The sequence below is a fragment of the Mesocricetus auratus genome, unplaced genomic scaffold (assembly GCF_017639785.1).
Source record: "Mesocricetus auratus isolate SY011 unplaced genomic scaffold, BCM_Maur_2.0 Super-Scaffold_100043, whole genome shotgun sequence".
Taxonomy (NCBI): Eukaryota; Metazoa; Chordata; class Mammalia; order Rodentia; family Cricetidae; genus Mesocricetus; species Mesocricetus auratus.
The window spans coordinates 6,296,946-6,311,465 of NW_024429220.1; the positions used below are offsets into that span (position 1 = coordinate 6,296,946).

General features: G+C 44.2%; 1 protein-coding gene across 1 annotated transcript in view; it reads right to left on the reverse strand.

The window, feature by feature from the left end:
- Positions 1-164: 164 nt before the first annotated feature.
- The window catches only part of Napepld (N-acyl phosphatidylethanolamine phospholipase D), a 43,609-nt gene continuing 29,253 nt past the window's right edge, over positions 165-14,520 (reverse strand). The window contains exon 5 of the mRNA XM_005080865.4: positions 165-2,582. Coding sequence (XP_005080922.1) covers positions 2,448-2,582 — 135 coding nt within the window. The 3' untranslated portion in view covers positions 165-2,447. The remainder of the gene's footprint in view (positions 2,583-14,520) is intronic.

A 14,520-nucleotide genomic window follows, 5' to 3' on the forward strand; every position in this document is an offset into this window, starting at 1 on the left:
TACAGTGAAACACACAAATAGATTTCTCTTATGCAGGGTATAGCGTACCAAAGAAGGACCCAGCCTCAAAGGGTCTCAGTGATAATACTGACCAAAGAGTAATATGAAATTCACCTAGAAGATCGACTAGATAGTATTTACAACGTTAGACTGACAAAAGAGAATAGATTTTTCAAAATTTATTCACTTTACACATACATCCTTTGAAATATACATTAGAAAAATAAAGTGAAAACAGGGTGGTTGTGTTAAAGAGATTTATGGTGTACTTCACAATGAATGGAACTTCTGTGGAAACGGAATGAAACAAACAAATCCTGAGGAAGCCTAGAAACAGGAGGCAGGTCCAGTTCAATGGACTAGAATGCAAAGCACCTAGAGAGCCTCCAACAGTACCTGTGCATACAAAAGCAGTGTCGAGGCCATTCATGGAGAAATACTTGAGCAAATTCATCAAATGCTTCTTGAGTAAGAATTTTTCTGTATGACGGGATGACTACAGGGGTGTCCCCACGGCTGGCCACTGTACAGCCTTACTGTCGGAGTCACATGCGTCTGCAGTGGGGAGATTACTCATGCGGACTCCAAATGCCATCTGCGCTTTAATGCCTCCAAGTTACATTTACTATGCGCACAATGTTACCACACACATTTCCCCTTGACTGGTAAAGACACTGTATACAAAAATACCAAATTCTGATGATCATTTATATTGGCTATTACCCTCTAAAGTCAGTCTCCAGTTTGGTGTTTCCAACAGAACCAGTGCATTACCAAAAGCTTTCTCTGTGCCTGTCCAATTCAGACAGTCCTGTCTTAAGTTTTCTCCCTTAGATTTCTAAAGTGCTCTTAAAAAGAAAAAAAATATATATATATATATATTATTCTCCCCACTGGAGGTAGATTAACATTGTCTTCTTGTCATACATCATGAGATGGGGTCTGAACATAGGTCACTTGTTTTGGGGTAATCAAATCCATGACTGAAGGATGAAATTCCAATGGGAGGCCAAAGTGTGGCATACATATATCCATGCAAATATATCAAAGTATTGAGTACCCCTATATAATATTTGACATATATATAGAAAACCTACTGTGTTTTGTGCCAAGAAAGTTAATTTCATTGGCCTGAGTCAGAAGCAGAGCACAACCTCACTAATACCTGGGCAAACCACTTCCTGAAGGTTCATGTCAAACCTATGGATGCAGAGGCATACTGGCCCAAGACAGTATGCCTTCTGGTCAGCAGACACCCAGAAGTTCAAAAAACTACTGTAATTTCACAACGGCTTACTAAAAGGTACAATTGTGCTGACAGGCCATTTAATATAAAAATATATAACACATCCAAGTTATGTAAAACATACTTACAAATCTTACTGATATATTTGGGGTTAGAGTTCAGAGAGAACAGGAAAAATGTGTGTGTGTGTGTGTGTGTGTGTGTGTGTGTGTGTGTGTGTGTGTACACAGAAAATGGAAAATGAAGAAAATAAAATCTAATTCCAAGCACATGAGGTATTCGCATTTAGGATATATGAGACACTCCACTGTAGTTACAATTGTGCCCAGCAGTGTCTGGCTTAATTTAAACTTCCCCTTCATCTCAGAACCACACCGTTCTCTTCTCCGCCCATCAGCTTTTAACTTGGGCATGCCTCAGGATAGATGCTGCCCTCTAGAAATTAAAGTTAAAGATATTCGTTGATGTACACGAATTTGAATACTTAATGCCAAGGAACTTCTTTTCACTCTAGTTAAAATAATTTTATGCAATGTACATTTGACAACAATAAAAAATTTTAAATGATAATTTAGGTCAAACACCTACGTTCTTATGCTTAACAAAATAAATCACTTAACATTTGGCATATAAGTTAATGTTTCTTCCTGAGACAGGATCTTCCTTGTCGCTCGGTTTGGTCTTGAACTTGTGATCTATCTGCCTCATCTTCTAAGTGCTGGGATTGTAGACATGCATTACAGTGACCAGCAGCAAATCCTGACCACAAAAACTGAAACATTCCCTCAGCATGCGGAAGTCACGTTTATCATGACAATATGAACATAAGAAAGGTGTGTCTGAAAAGCTAAGTGCTTGACTCCTTTGTAGAAAGCCCTGAATAACAGAAGAAATGAAATCTTAATGTCAGCTTTTCATCACCTCAGAAATTCTACTACCACTAAAATGTAATGTTTTGATAAAAAAAATAACATATTGCAATGTTTGTATCATTGGTATGTGTTTTTTTTTTAAGTCTGCATTGGACAATTCCTTAAATAACCCTCCCTGGACTCTCACAGTTTATATAAGTGAGTCTTATCATTGGCAAGTTATAATACAAAGCAGAGCACACGCTCAGAAGTAGTTTCTACATGAAAAATGTCATGGTATTCGTGAGTTTCTTAGTCTTCTCATTTGTTTTCACTGAAAATTCCCATTTTCATGTTTCTTCAAAAGCTTTATCATCAGTATTCACGTATCTTGATTCTCCGTGCTTCAGGACAAAGAAATCTTCACTTTTCAGTCCATATCTCTCTAGAGCTTCACTCAGCTTCACTGGAGGCTCTAAGTAATGCTGGAAAGTGACAGGAAGAAAAATGAAAACATATAATACAAATACTTGAGGGCTATTTCAAATAAACATTCAAGCTAAAAATAAACTTAAAACACCAAAACTTGCCTACATAATTCTTTTAAATGAACCATTTGCAAATATGTCACTATACAATTTAAGTCACTAAAACTGTTCACTATGAGAAAGATGTCCATCCAAATGTCTGTGTGTACACTGTCATGCCTCCTTACATCACACAGAATCCAATCCCAATCTCACACGATACAATTTCAGTGTAGCTGGAATCAATACCAAGAAAAGATATTAGAAGGTTGGATGGCCCGGCGGCAGTGGTGCATGCCTTTAATCCCAGCACTCGGGAGGCAGAGGCAGGCGGATCTCTGTGAGTTCAAGGCCAGACTGGTCCGACAGCCTCCAAAATAATACAGAGAAACCCTGTCTCGTAAAACCAAAAAAAAAAAAAAAAAAAAAAAGTTGGATGATTACACATTTAAGCATGTGGGACTCTGCTCATCTGTGTTTTTGTGGCTGAAGAAGGCTGTTACCCACAAAAGCCCCCATGAGCAAACCCCATCAGAGGAAGAAGGGGCCCCTGAGAACAGACAATGCAGTACAGTCCCAACCCCCACATTGCCTTCCTGCTCCCGCGCACGGCACAAAGCATGCTCCAGAATGTTTTCACACACTCAAATTCTGTTTTATTTAGCTTGTTTTTCATGTCAGGGTTTCTCTGTGTAGCTTTGGAGGCTATCCTGGAACTTGATCTGTAGACCAGGCTGGCCTTGAACTCACAGAGATTGGCCTACCTGTCTCTGGAGTGCTGGGATTAAAGGTGTGGACCACCACTAAATGGCGAATATTTTCTTTAAAAGTTCAAACTGGCTAGGCAAAATGGCTTAGTGGGCCAAGATACTTGATGTAAAACGTCAAGCCCTGAGTTCGATCCCTAGACCCACATGGCTTAAGGATAATACTGGCAGGTGGTGGTGGTGGTGGTGGGGGGGGGGGGTGGAGGTGGTGGTGGTGGCAGCCACCTTTAATTCCAGCACTCAGGAGGCAGAGGCAGACAGATCTCTGAGTTCAAGGCCAGCCTGGTCTACAGAGTGAGTTCCAGATCAGCCAAAGCTGTGGCACCCTTTCCCCATGGGGTCTGTTGACTGCTTGTTACTAGGGGCTTTTAGCAAAACACTTCTCATCCCCTCCTCCCAGTAAGGCCTGCATGCAAGGTCCTGTTTATTGTCTGAATGCTAATTCCTGTTTTTGGCCCACCCTTTTTTGGAGGGCCCTGGGAACGTAGGCTTCTGAACTTTTTTCCCACCATGCCTGCCTTTGATATATAAGGTTCTACTCTTGTTAAAATAAACACCATTCTCCTTGTAAGAATGAGCCGCTGTCTTTGTCTTTATTTTCATGCTTAGCCCTTAGCATTGGATCGTTGTGAAGTATGGTAGGTCCAAAGCCACAAACACACCAGCGGCTCGTTATAGATGGAGGTCCCACCGAGATCGGAAAAGAAGAGGAACTTCTAAAGAATTAAATTCGAATGCTGGCCAACAAGTAAGGTAGGAGGGTGAATTTGGATAGGGGTACCAAGTTTAGGGTACCGAGTTAGACCCCAGATGGTGGGTCAGCCCCCATAGAGGGGTGATTTAAAAAGTTAGGCCCAGATATCAGACATAAGGCAGCTAAGGACTTCTTAAAAACTATACATAAAGTCAGCCCTTGGTTTTTGGTCTCTAGTGATCTTAATTCCCTTGATTGGAACCAGGTTAGAGTGGACCTACAAAGAACTTCATATAACGAAGGACCAAACGCCATATCAATTGTCTTTTCTCTGTGGCGTTTTGTTAAGGGTGCGCTTATTAGTGGTAATGCGGTAATAAAGGAGCAGGTCAGGAAGACTAAGGATGCCTTCACAGAGGGTCAAGACCTGGAATGTGTCAGAACAATTCAAGCTTCCAGTGCTTCCCCTTCTGAGGCCTCTCCCTTTTCTTCGGGGGATGAGATGGAGAAAGGTGTCCTAAAATTAAAAACCAAATTTAAAAAATGCTCCCGTGAGCCACACCCCCTGCTTGTAATCCTGAACATTCCAGTTCTCTCTGTCTTCCTTCAGCCCCTCCTGAAATGCAGAAGGGCAGAGTGATGTTTCCAGTTGTAGAGACAGTTAATCCTCAAGGCCAGAATCAGAGAGAACACTCCCCTCTTAACTTTAAGGATATAAAACAGTTGAAGGAGGCAGTTATGGCATATGGGCCTCATGCCCCTTTCACTCTGGCCGTCTTTGAATCCTTTTCAGCCTTAAATTGTATCCCCAGTGATTGGCAACAATTTGTTGTACTAGATTGTTTGGGGGAGATTATTTGATCTGGAGGGATGCATGCCAAGAACTGAGTAACCAGACAACTCGGAGCAATGCGGCTGCCAGTTTTCCTGATAGGAATTTAGAAATGCTTACCGGCACAGGAGCCTATACAACTCTAGGCCGGCAAATTCTTTACGATCCAGCTGTTTATACACAGATCTCAGCAGCCGCTGTCAGAGCATGGAAAGCCTTGCCTCATAAGGCCACAAGAGACCAACTTTCTAAGATCCTACAGGGACCATCTGAACCCTATTCTGAGTTTGTGGACCGGCTCCTACAACTTGCAGGTCATATATTTGGGGATGCAGATAATGCTATGCCTTTACTAAGACAATTAGCTTTTGAAAATGCTAATAAATACTGTAAGGAGGCTTTACGGCCTCACAAAACCAGGAGCCTCAATGATTATATTCGCATTTGTAGAGATAAAGATGAATATCACATTATGAGACAAGTTATTGCTGCTGCTATGCAGGGAAATAGAAAGATCAATGAGGGGGCCAGACCTAAGACATGCTTTGGATGCAAGCAAACAGGCCACTTTCAGAAAAATTGTCCTGCTAAGGACTCTGTTGCACCCCCTCGCTCAGAGCCAGGTCTTTGCCCCCTCTGTAAAAGAGGATATCATTGGGCTAGAAATTGTCGATCTAAAACTGTTGCACAGGGCTACCCTCTGCCATCTTTGGGAAACAGGAGTCGGGGGCCTGCTCCGGACCCCTTACTCCCAGGTGTACAGAGCCCTGGATACACCTGTTCCCTGCCCTATTCAGGTCCTACCTCAGAGGAACCCCTTTGTATCCAGGACCTTGTCAGAGGTATCCCAGGTAGTGCAGGACTGGACCTCTGTTCCACCACCAGAGCAGTTTTGACTCCTCAGATGGTACCCCAAGCTTTGCACATGGGAGTCAAGGGCCCTTTACCACTGGGCTCAATTGGGTTGATTTTAGGAAGGAGTAGTGCTCTACTTAAGGGAGTTAGAGTCATTCCGGGAGTTATTGATGAAGATACAGAAGGAGAGATCAAAATACTGGTGGAAGCTAGCAAGGGAGTCACTGTTATACCCCAAGGAGCTAGAATTGTTCAACTAGTTTTGTCCCCTAAATTTACAACTAATAATCTTTTCCTTAAGCCTATAAGAGGAGAAGGAGGGTTTGGATCTACAGGACCTATGGCTTGTTGGGTGTCCACTATGGAGTCCAGACCAATGATGACCCTAACTATTGAGGGACAGACCTTTCAGAGACTCATAGATTCGGGTAAAGACACATCCGTCATTTTTCTTAACCACTGGCCCCAGGCTTGGCCCCTGCAAGGATCAGATAGCAGCTTACAGGGCACCTAGTAAAAGTTCCCATCTATTAACTTGGAAAGATGACGAGGGACACTCTGATATATTTCAGCCCTTTTATCTTGCCTCACATCCTGATCAATCTCTGGGGCAGAGATATCTTAAAGGCCATGGGGCCCATACTGACCACATCCCCTGTATAACACATGCTTAAGGAGCAAGGCTATTGCCCAGGCAAAGGCATTGGAAAGACCTCTCCCTGGAATACCCTCATATTGGTTATTAAGAAAAAATCAGGTAAGTGGAGGCTGTTATGAGACCTGAGACTGGTTAATAAGACCATGATGCTCATGGGTGCCACCCAGACAGGGCTGCCAACCCCTGTGGACATCCCTAAAGACTGGCACCTGCTTGTGATAGCTTTAAAGGATTGTTTTTTAATATTCCTTTACACCTTGCTGATTGTCAGCATTTGCTTTCAGTGTTCCTTCTTTGAACTTAAGAGAGCCTTATAAGAGATATCAGTGGGTAGTTTTGCCCCAAGGCATAGCTGACAGCCCTCCCATGTGTCAAATTTATGTTTCTCAGGCTATAGAGCCAGTCAGACAAAAATATCCTCAATTATATATAATTAATCATATGGACAATTTACTGTTGGCTATGGCCCAAAGAAAAAGCTATTACTATCTGCCTTTGGGGATCTTCAGACCAGCTTAGGGTTGGCTGGCTTACAATTAGCACCAGAGAAGGTACAGAAGAAGTTTCCATATCATTATCTAGGACAAGGGGATTCAGATCCCAACTCTCTCAGAGTCCTCACTACAGCAGGACAGGAGTGTATTCATTTGATTGGAAAAGCCTTAGGAGGGGCTCGTTTGGATTATATAGACTATGCACAGCCTCTAAAATTGTTAGTGTTTTGTTCTGCTCATGCTCCTATGGGAGTTTTTTGGCAAAAGAGTCCCATTCTTTGTGTTCATTCTCGAGCCTCCCCTTCTAAATCTGTGCTGTCCCACCCCCAAGCTATAGTTGCGATCCTGTTTAAAACACAAAAGTTTGCCTTACTAACCCTTGGTAAGGAGCCAGATAAGGTTATTACACCTTTGTCCTGTTAACAAATAGAATGGCTGCAAAATAATAACTGTGACTGGGCCATTTTTCTCTCTGTTACCCAGAGAGAATCATTACCCAACCAACAATTTGGTTTCCTTTTTTAAAATGCATCCTTTGCTTTTTTCCCAAAAATTGTGGTCCCTCGGCCTATTTCTAAGGGGCGAGTCGTTTTCACAGATGGTTCCTCTAAAGGTACAGCTGTAGTTGTGTCTTATCCGATCATTAAGACAGCCAGAATTCCTGCAACTTCTGCCCAAATGGCTGAACTCTCAGCCCTGACTTTGGCTCTACAACTCTTCCCCACGGAAGCATTGAAAATTTATACTGATAGTCAATTTGTTGCTCATATTATCCAACCCTTAGAGACTGCTGCCTATGTCGCTCCCATCTCTAAGACACAAGAAAGTTTGTTACAGGTAAAAGGGCTGCCATGGCAATGCAGCAAACCTATGCTTGTGGGACATCTTAGGGCCCACACCCCTTTGCCAGGGCCCCTCAGTGAAGGAAATCGCACAGCTGACAGGTATGCTCAAATTGGTGTGGTTTTACAAGGACTCACTAAAGCACTATCCTTAACATAAGCACTTTCGTCTCAGTGCAGGGTCTTTGAGCTTTCATACTGGGATTACCTGGGATTATAGGCTGTTCTAATAGTCAAGGATTGCCCTCTTTGTGTAGACTTTCTTCCTGTGCCTCACTTGGGGGTTAATCCTTGAGGACTTTTGCCTAACCACATTTGGCAACTAGATGTAACACATGTGCCAGCCTTTGGCAAATTACAATTTGTCCATGTTTCTGTAGATACTTTTTCCCACCTGATATTCACCTCTGCCCACTCTGGTGAAAAAGTAAAAGACGTTAAGAGCCACTGTTTACAGGCTTTTGCTTCCATGGGGGTCCCTAAACATATTAAGACCAATAATGGCCCCACCTATGTTAGCAGAGGTTTCAGTCACTTTTGTCTAGATTGATATCTCCCCCAAAACTGGAATTCCTTACAACCCCCAAGGACAGGCTATTGTGGAACACGCTCATGGCACTCTAAAAGCCTATTTAGCTAAAGTAAAGGGGATCTTAGGGGCCACCTTGGCTCCCCTCTATTCTTTTATCCTCTATATCTTAAATTTTTTTAATTGTGGCTGCTTCTGGCAACTCCGAGGCAGATCGCCATTGGTGGTCTGCTGTACAGCCAAAACCTCTAGTTAAATGGAAAGACCTACCCTCAGGTCTTTGGAGAGGACCCGATCTGGTTATGGTTTGGGCCCAGGGGTGTGCATTCCCACAGGATGCTGAGTCCCCAATTTAGACTCTGCAGAGTTGAGTGAGCTCTGTTCCTGCTGAAACTCATCAGCCGCCAATAGACTCATTAGGCTTTAATGAGGAACCTGCCTGTCCTGATGCTGGCAGGTCTTCAGTGTCAGATAATCAGCCTCAACCATAGCCTAGGAAAGGCAGCCCTCAGGATGGATTTGTCTGCTTGGACATTTGTCATATTCAACAACATTCCCTCGGGAGAAAGGATTACTTATTTCCTCCAGGAATGCCGCTTGAGAAGCTGTTGATCAGCCTTGGTGGTCCGTGTCCCAGGTGTCATGCCTATTCCAGTAGGACACTCAGGAGAGAACCAACTTGTCCTCACACAACACGGGAGAGACTTTGACATCACAGTGGCTGCAGTTTTTGGCTTCCCTATCTCTTAGCCAGTTGCCATGGCAGGCATGCTGGATAAACCCCCAGGAGAGGATACCTCTACCTTAAGTTCCAAAATTTATACTAATTACACTTGGGCACTTTAAATCTTAATTAACAAATGGACTTAATTGGCTATTCTGAGATCAGGACGCCTCCATTTTGGGAGACCCCCTCTTAACAGGACAACAGATGGGTCTATTACTTGAGAAATGGAGTGGGTTGCTAGCCCTCGGGATTATGACCCTGAGCAACACAGTCTTTAGCCCTAGTTTGCCATATGGAAAGGCCACAAGCCCAGTGCCATTTTCTTACAAAGCAGATCATGCATTCCTTATCAACAGATAACCCCTCAGTACAGGCCTGGTTGAGCCAGCAAGACAAATGAGTTATCAATGACAGGTACATTCCGGGGGACATCTATCAACCTAAGACAGAGGGTTTGTGAGGCCTGGACAGACTTCTCATTGACAGGTAAGATAGATGTTAACGTCCCGGGCAACCTAAGCCAGATGCTCATTTTTTAAGGGGGATTTGTTGCACCCTTCTCCCATGGGGGTCTGTTGACCGCTTGTTACTGGGAGTTTTTAGCAAAACTCTTCTCATCCCCTCCTCCCAGTAAGGCCTACAAGCAAGTTCCTGTTTATTGTCTACATGCTAATTCCTGTTTTTGGCCCACCCTTTGCTGGCGGGCCCTGGGAACTTAGGCTTCTGACCTTGGTGTTTTTCCACCATACCTGACTTTGGTATATAAATAAACACCATTCTCCTTGTAAGAATGAGCCGCTGTCTTTGTCTTTATTTTCATGCTTAGCCCTTAGCCTTGGATCGTTGTGAAGTATGGTAGTTCCGAAGCTACAAACACACCAGCAGCTCACTACACAAAGCTACAGAGAGAAACCCCATCTCAAGAAAAAAGAAAGAAACTGACCCTCTCTGACCTCTAGATTCCTGCTATGATGCTCATGCTGCATACACAAACAATGTAAATTATAAAAGTGTAGATCACTTGAATGCTTTCTTAAGTTATTTCCGCTTTGACCTAAATCTCTGCTGTATAGCTTTTTAAAAAAAAAATCTTCAAAGGTTTTTTGTTGTTGTTGTTTTCCTAATTAGAAAGGTTGTAACATTTGGAAGTTAAAAAAAGTGAAAATTTTCTGAACTAATCATCAGTGGGGAGTCGGTCCCCCTTCTGAGAACTGTCTTCTATGCATGTACGGAGTATGTTAAGTTAGTGAACAAAAGTCTTTACTTTTCTGATACAGAGATAGACATGAAAGGAGATAAGATATCTGAGGACTTAATATGTTCTGGGAAGAAGAAAGTGCTGGAAATGAGGCTTGTTTTAAGTACCGTCATGGAAGAAGCCCTTGCAACAAAGCAGCCTCTAACACATACCAGTAGGCAAGGCTGCTGAGGGTGGTGCAGGTGATCTCAGAGCAGAGACTGTCACCCCAAACATGAGGCCACCCCGGATGTGTCCTGGTGTGATTCCAACTGTAGAGGTCTTGGACGGTGCTGGGGACTGACTGTAGGGGACATGTGTAAAGTGAAGACTGAGCCTCTGTGAGGGTGGGTGGAGGAGGCTCCAGCTGGAGGAGACAGCTCACATGTAAATGCCACTGGAGGAGAGGACCTGGGGACCTGGGCTGGACAGGTAAGAGCAGAGGGCAGGAAGCAGGAGAGCAAAGGGGACAGACACATGGGGAAGGGAGAGAGTTCTCTCACCAGCACCCAGTCTGCTTTCCCACCAGCAGAGGGAAAACTCTAGACACAACTAATAGATTCACGATACAGGCTGCCTGCCTGGCTATCACTCCCGCTCTCCTGAGCAACACCCCACACAGAATAAAATGGCCAATGAACCGCGCCTAAAGCCAAAAGCTTCCATATTTACACCCTTCTAATAATACTACTGAGCCTCTTTAACTGCACTCAGAGTCTGCCCTTGGCCTTCACTCTTTCCTAACACTGAGTGTCTGAAGTTCTGACTTAGCTTGAAATTCTTTCCTGTGGCATGAGATCCCAGCTATACGAGCTGAGTCTAGGAAACACTCCGGTCGCCCAGGCAGAGTGCTAGCCGCATCTCCTCATGGCAGGACTGTGGGCAGGACTGCTGCCTGCTGCACTCAGTACTCGCAAGGAGAGAAGGACCAGCAATAGTGAGATCAGATGGCCAGCGGGACACAAAGGCCAGGCGACTTTCCCTGGCACTTCAGTGCACTCGCGGATGTTGTCCGCCTTGCTCATTCCACACGGTGGCGGTGGTGAAAGGATCACTGACAGCACTCAACTCACTGCTAAATAAATAAGGCTGTAACCAAACCTTATGGAACCTCTCATTAATGGATGGCAGGCGGCAGGAATCTATTGTTTGTCTAATATATGTATAATATTATACGTATACATCAAATGTTATTGTATACTGTGTAGCACATATAGCCCTAAAATAAATTACATTTATTTTTAAAACCTTTAAAATAATGAAATTGTTCCCCAATGAAAAATAGCTCCTTATCATATGAGCAAGGGGGTCAAGGTCATGATGGGGAACCGCAGAGACAGCTGACCTGAGCTAGGGAGCTCACGGACTCTGGACTGACAGCTGGGGAACCTGCATGGAACCAAACTAAACCCTCTGAATACTGGTGACAGTTATGGGGCAGGGTGGGGGATCAAGACTTATCCATTCCCTATGGTGGGAACCTTGCTCAGCCTTCATACAGGGGAGAGGGACTTGGTCCTGCCTCAACTTGGAATGCCAGACTTTGACTCCCCAAGGAAACCCTTACCCCATCAGAGGAGTGGCTGGGGGTGGAAAGGGGGAGTGTGGGGGGACGGAAGGGAAGGGAAGAGAAGGGAACTGGAGTGATTGCATAAAATAAAAAGCTTAAACAAAACCGTAGCTCCTATTAAGTTTCCCAATGCAGATACACAGTCACCTACACTCATAACCTCTTTGCCAGCTCTAACTTCACAATGTCAAGCATGATGCCATTGAGAACTTAGTGCATTTTTATAAGGCTGTAGCTCTCTTTATCTACATTTTGCAACATCTGAGTTTTTCTATAGGTAAATTCTTGGCTATTCTAATCATCTAGAGACTGGCCTTAGAATAAGGCGAGAAAGCTTCTGGGTGACTTAGATTTGGCTTCTTAGAATCCAAGCACAAAGAAGAAAAGCGCTCACGGTCATGGAAGCAAGTGAGTGGAATGAGAGGCAGGTACGGGGAGGGAGAAGGCCCTGTATGCAGGGTCCATCCAATGCCAGGCAGCCAGCCCCAGACAACTGCTCAACAGCTCACTTCCAACAGAATCTAGTCGCAGTTCAACCCCGGTGGGCTAGCACGCTAGCTTACATAATTACAGAATGCTCCTTCAAAATGAGTGGTTTATTTAGAAAGTTAGATAATAGTGCTCATACCACACATACAAAACTTTAGGGTGCTGTTGAGTTACAGACATCTGTATCCTGCTTATATCACAATGAGCAGCTATTTCAAGTGCTTATACAAAATACTAAATATTTTGAAACTATAGGCTAAACACTCTGAAATCCCACAGATTTTCACACTTTTGTGTTAGTTGTGTAAACTGGTAACTACAAAAGAGTTAAAGAAAAGACGAGTTGTTATTAAGGGCCTCAGAAAGAAAGAAAGATGAAGGAACAGCTCGAACAAATCTCCCTCTGACGTTTTATTTCATTTGAGATTTTTGGCACTGATACGTACTGTACTCAAGTAGCCCAGGGTGGCTTGCCACGTGCTGTGCAGAGCAGAAGACTTGCAGTCTTCCTGAGAGCCATCAAGCATGTTTCTTACGGGCTAAGTAGTAATGTGGTGGTTGGAACAGGTGTGTTTGATGGTTGGCCCGGAAGGAGAGGCACCGTTAGAGATGTGGCCTGTCAGGGTAGGCGTGGCCTTGTTGGGATGTGTCACTGTGGGGGTGGGTTTAGAGGTCTCCTATGCTCAGGCTATACTCAGTGTGGTACACAGTCTCCTTCTGCCCCCTGTGGATCAAGATGTAGAGTTCTCAGCTCCTTCTCCAGCACCGTGCCTGCCTGCATGCTGCCATATCCCACTGTGATGGTAATGTCCTAAACCTCTAAAACTGTAAGCTGTTACGGGATTTCCCACCCGGTTCCGAAGCCGCCCTGCCCCAAATGAACACACAGACACTATACTAATTATGAAATTGTTGGTTTGTGGCTTGGACTTCTTATTGGCTAGCTCTGTCTTAATTATTAACCCATAATTACTAATCTAGGTATTTCTACATGGCCTTATATTATCGGAGAACGCCTCACTTGCGCACTCTCTTCCCTGGCTCACATGACGACTCCTCTCTGACTACATTTCCCAGAAGATTCTTTGTTTCCTAGCCCCGCCTATCTTTCTGCCTGGCCAATCAGTATTTTATTCATCAACCAATAAGAGAAACATATACAAAAGGCAACCCCCATCAGCACGCCAGTCCCAATTCAATGTTTCCCTTTACAAGAGTTGCATGGTCATGGTGTCTCTTCACAGCAATAGAGAAGCTAACTAAGACAAGTGAAATCATTCCTTTTTGTTTCTTTTCTGAGACAGTTTCTCTATTTAGCTTTGGCTGTCCTGAAGAATTACTCTGTAGCCCAGGCTGGCCTCTGCCTCCCAAGTGCTGGAGTTAAAGGTGTGTGCCACCACTGCCTGGCTGTGAAATGATTCTTGATGGCTGAGGCTCGATCATCTCCTAATCTCCCCATCTCAGGAAGGAGCACTGCTGTCTGCCCAATCACTGAAGCTGAGTCTTCACTTCTTCCTTTACAAAGGGTTAACAGCATACTACCATTCCAGCTAAGTCACCACAGAAGATACATACGGAGCATTCCCACACACAAACAGGTAGAGACGTCATAAGAAGCAGCCTTCAAATAGCAGCATGTAAATATGTAAATATGACAGTTTACCCCTTCCCAAGTTCACACATGTACTTCAGATGGACACGCCTTCCTCCCAGATCCACTTCAGATGGACACGCCTTCCTCCCAGATCTACTTCAGATGGACATGCCTTCCTCCTAGATCTACTTCAGATGGACACGCCTTCCTCCCAGATCTACTTCAGATGGACACGCCTTCCTCCCAGATCTACTTCAGATGGACATGCCTTCCTCCCAGATCTGTAGGTTTTCATTATTACTCCATGACACCTCCAGCAGCATGGGTGAAAAGCTGCTGCATTACTCAGGGCTATTGCATCATAAGATAGACATTTCAGTCAGGGGACAGGGAAATGAAAATTGCACCCATTAGGTAATTTTGTAACAAACTGTATCTTAGGAAGAGACCACACCAGAAACAAAGCAGAGTAAGAGTGTTAAAAACCACAAGGAAACACAGGGTCTCCAGAGGTGCCCTGTGACAGAAACGGTCACCAACAACCAAGCAGGGAAAACTTCTAACCCCTTTCTCAACATTGCCTGGGCTTGGACCCAGGAATGAAGCGA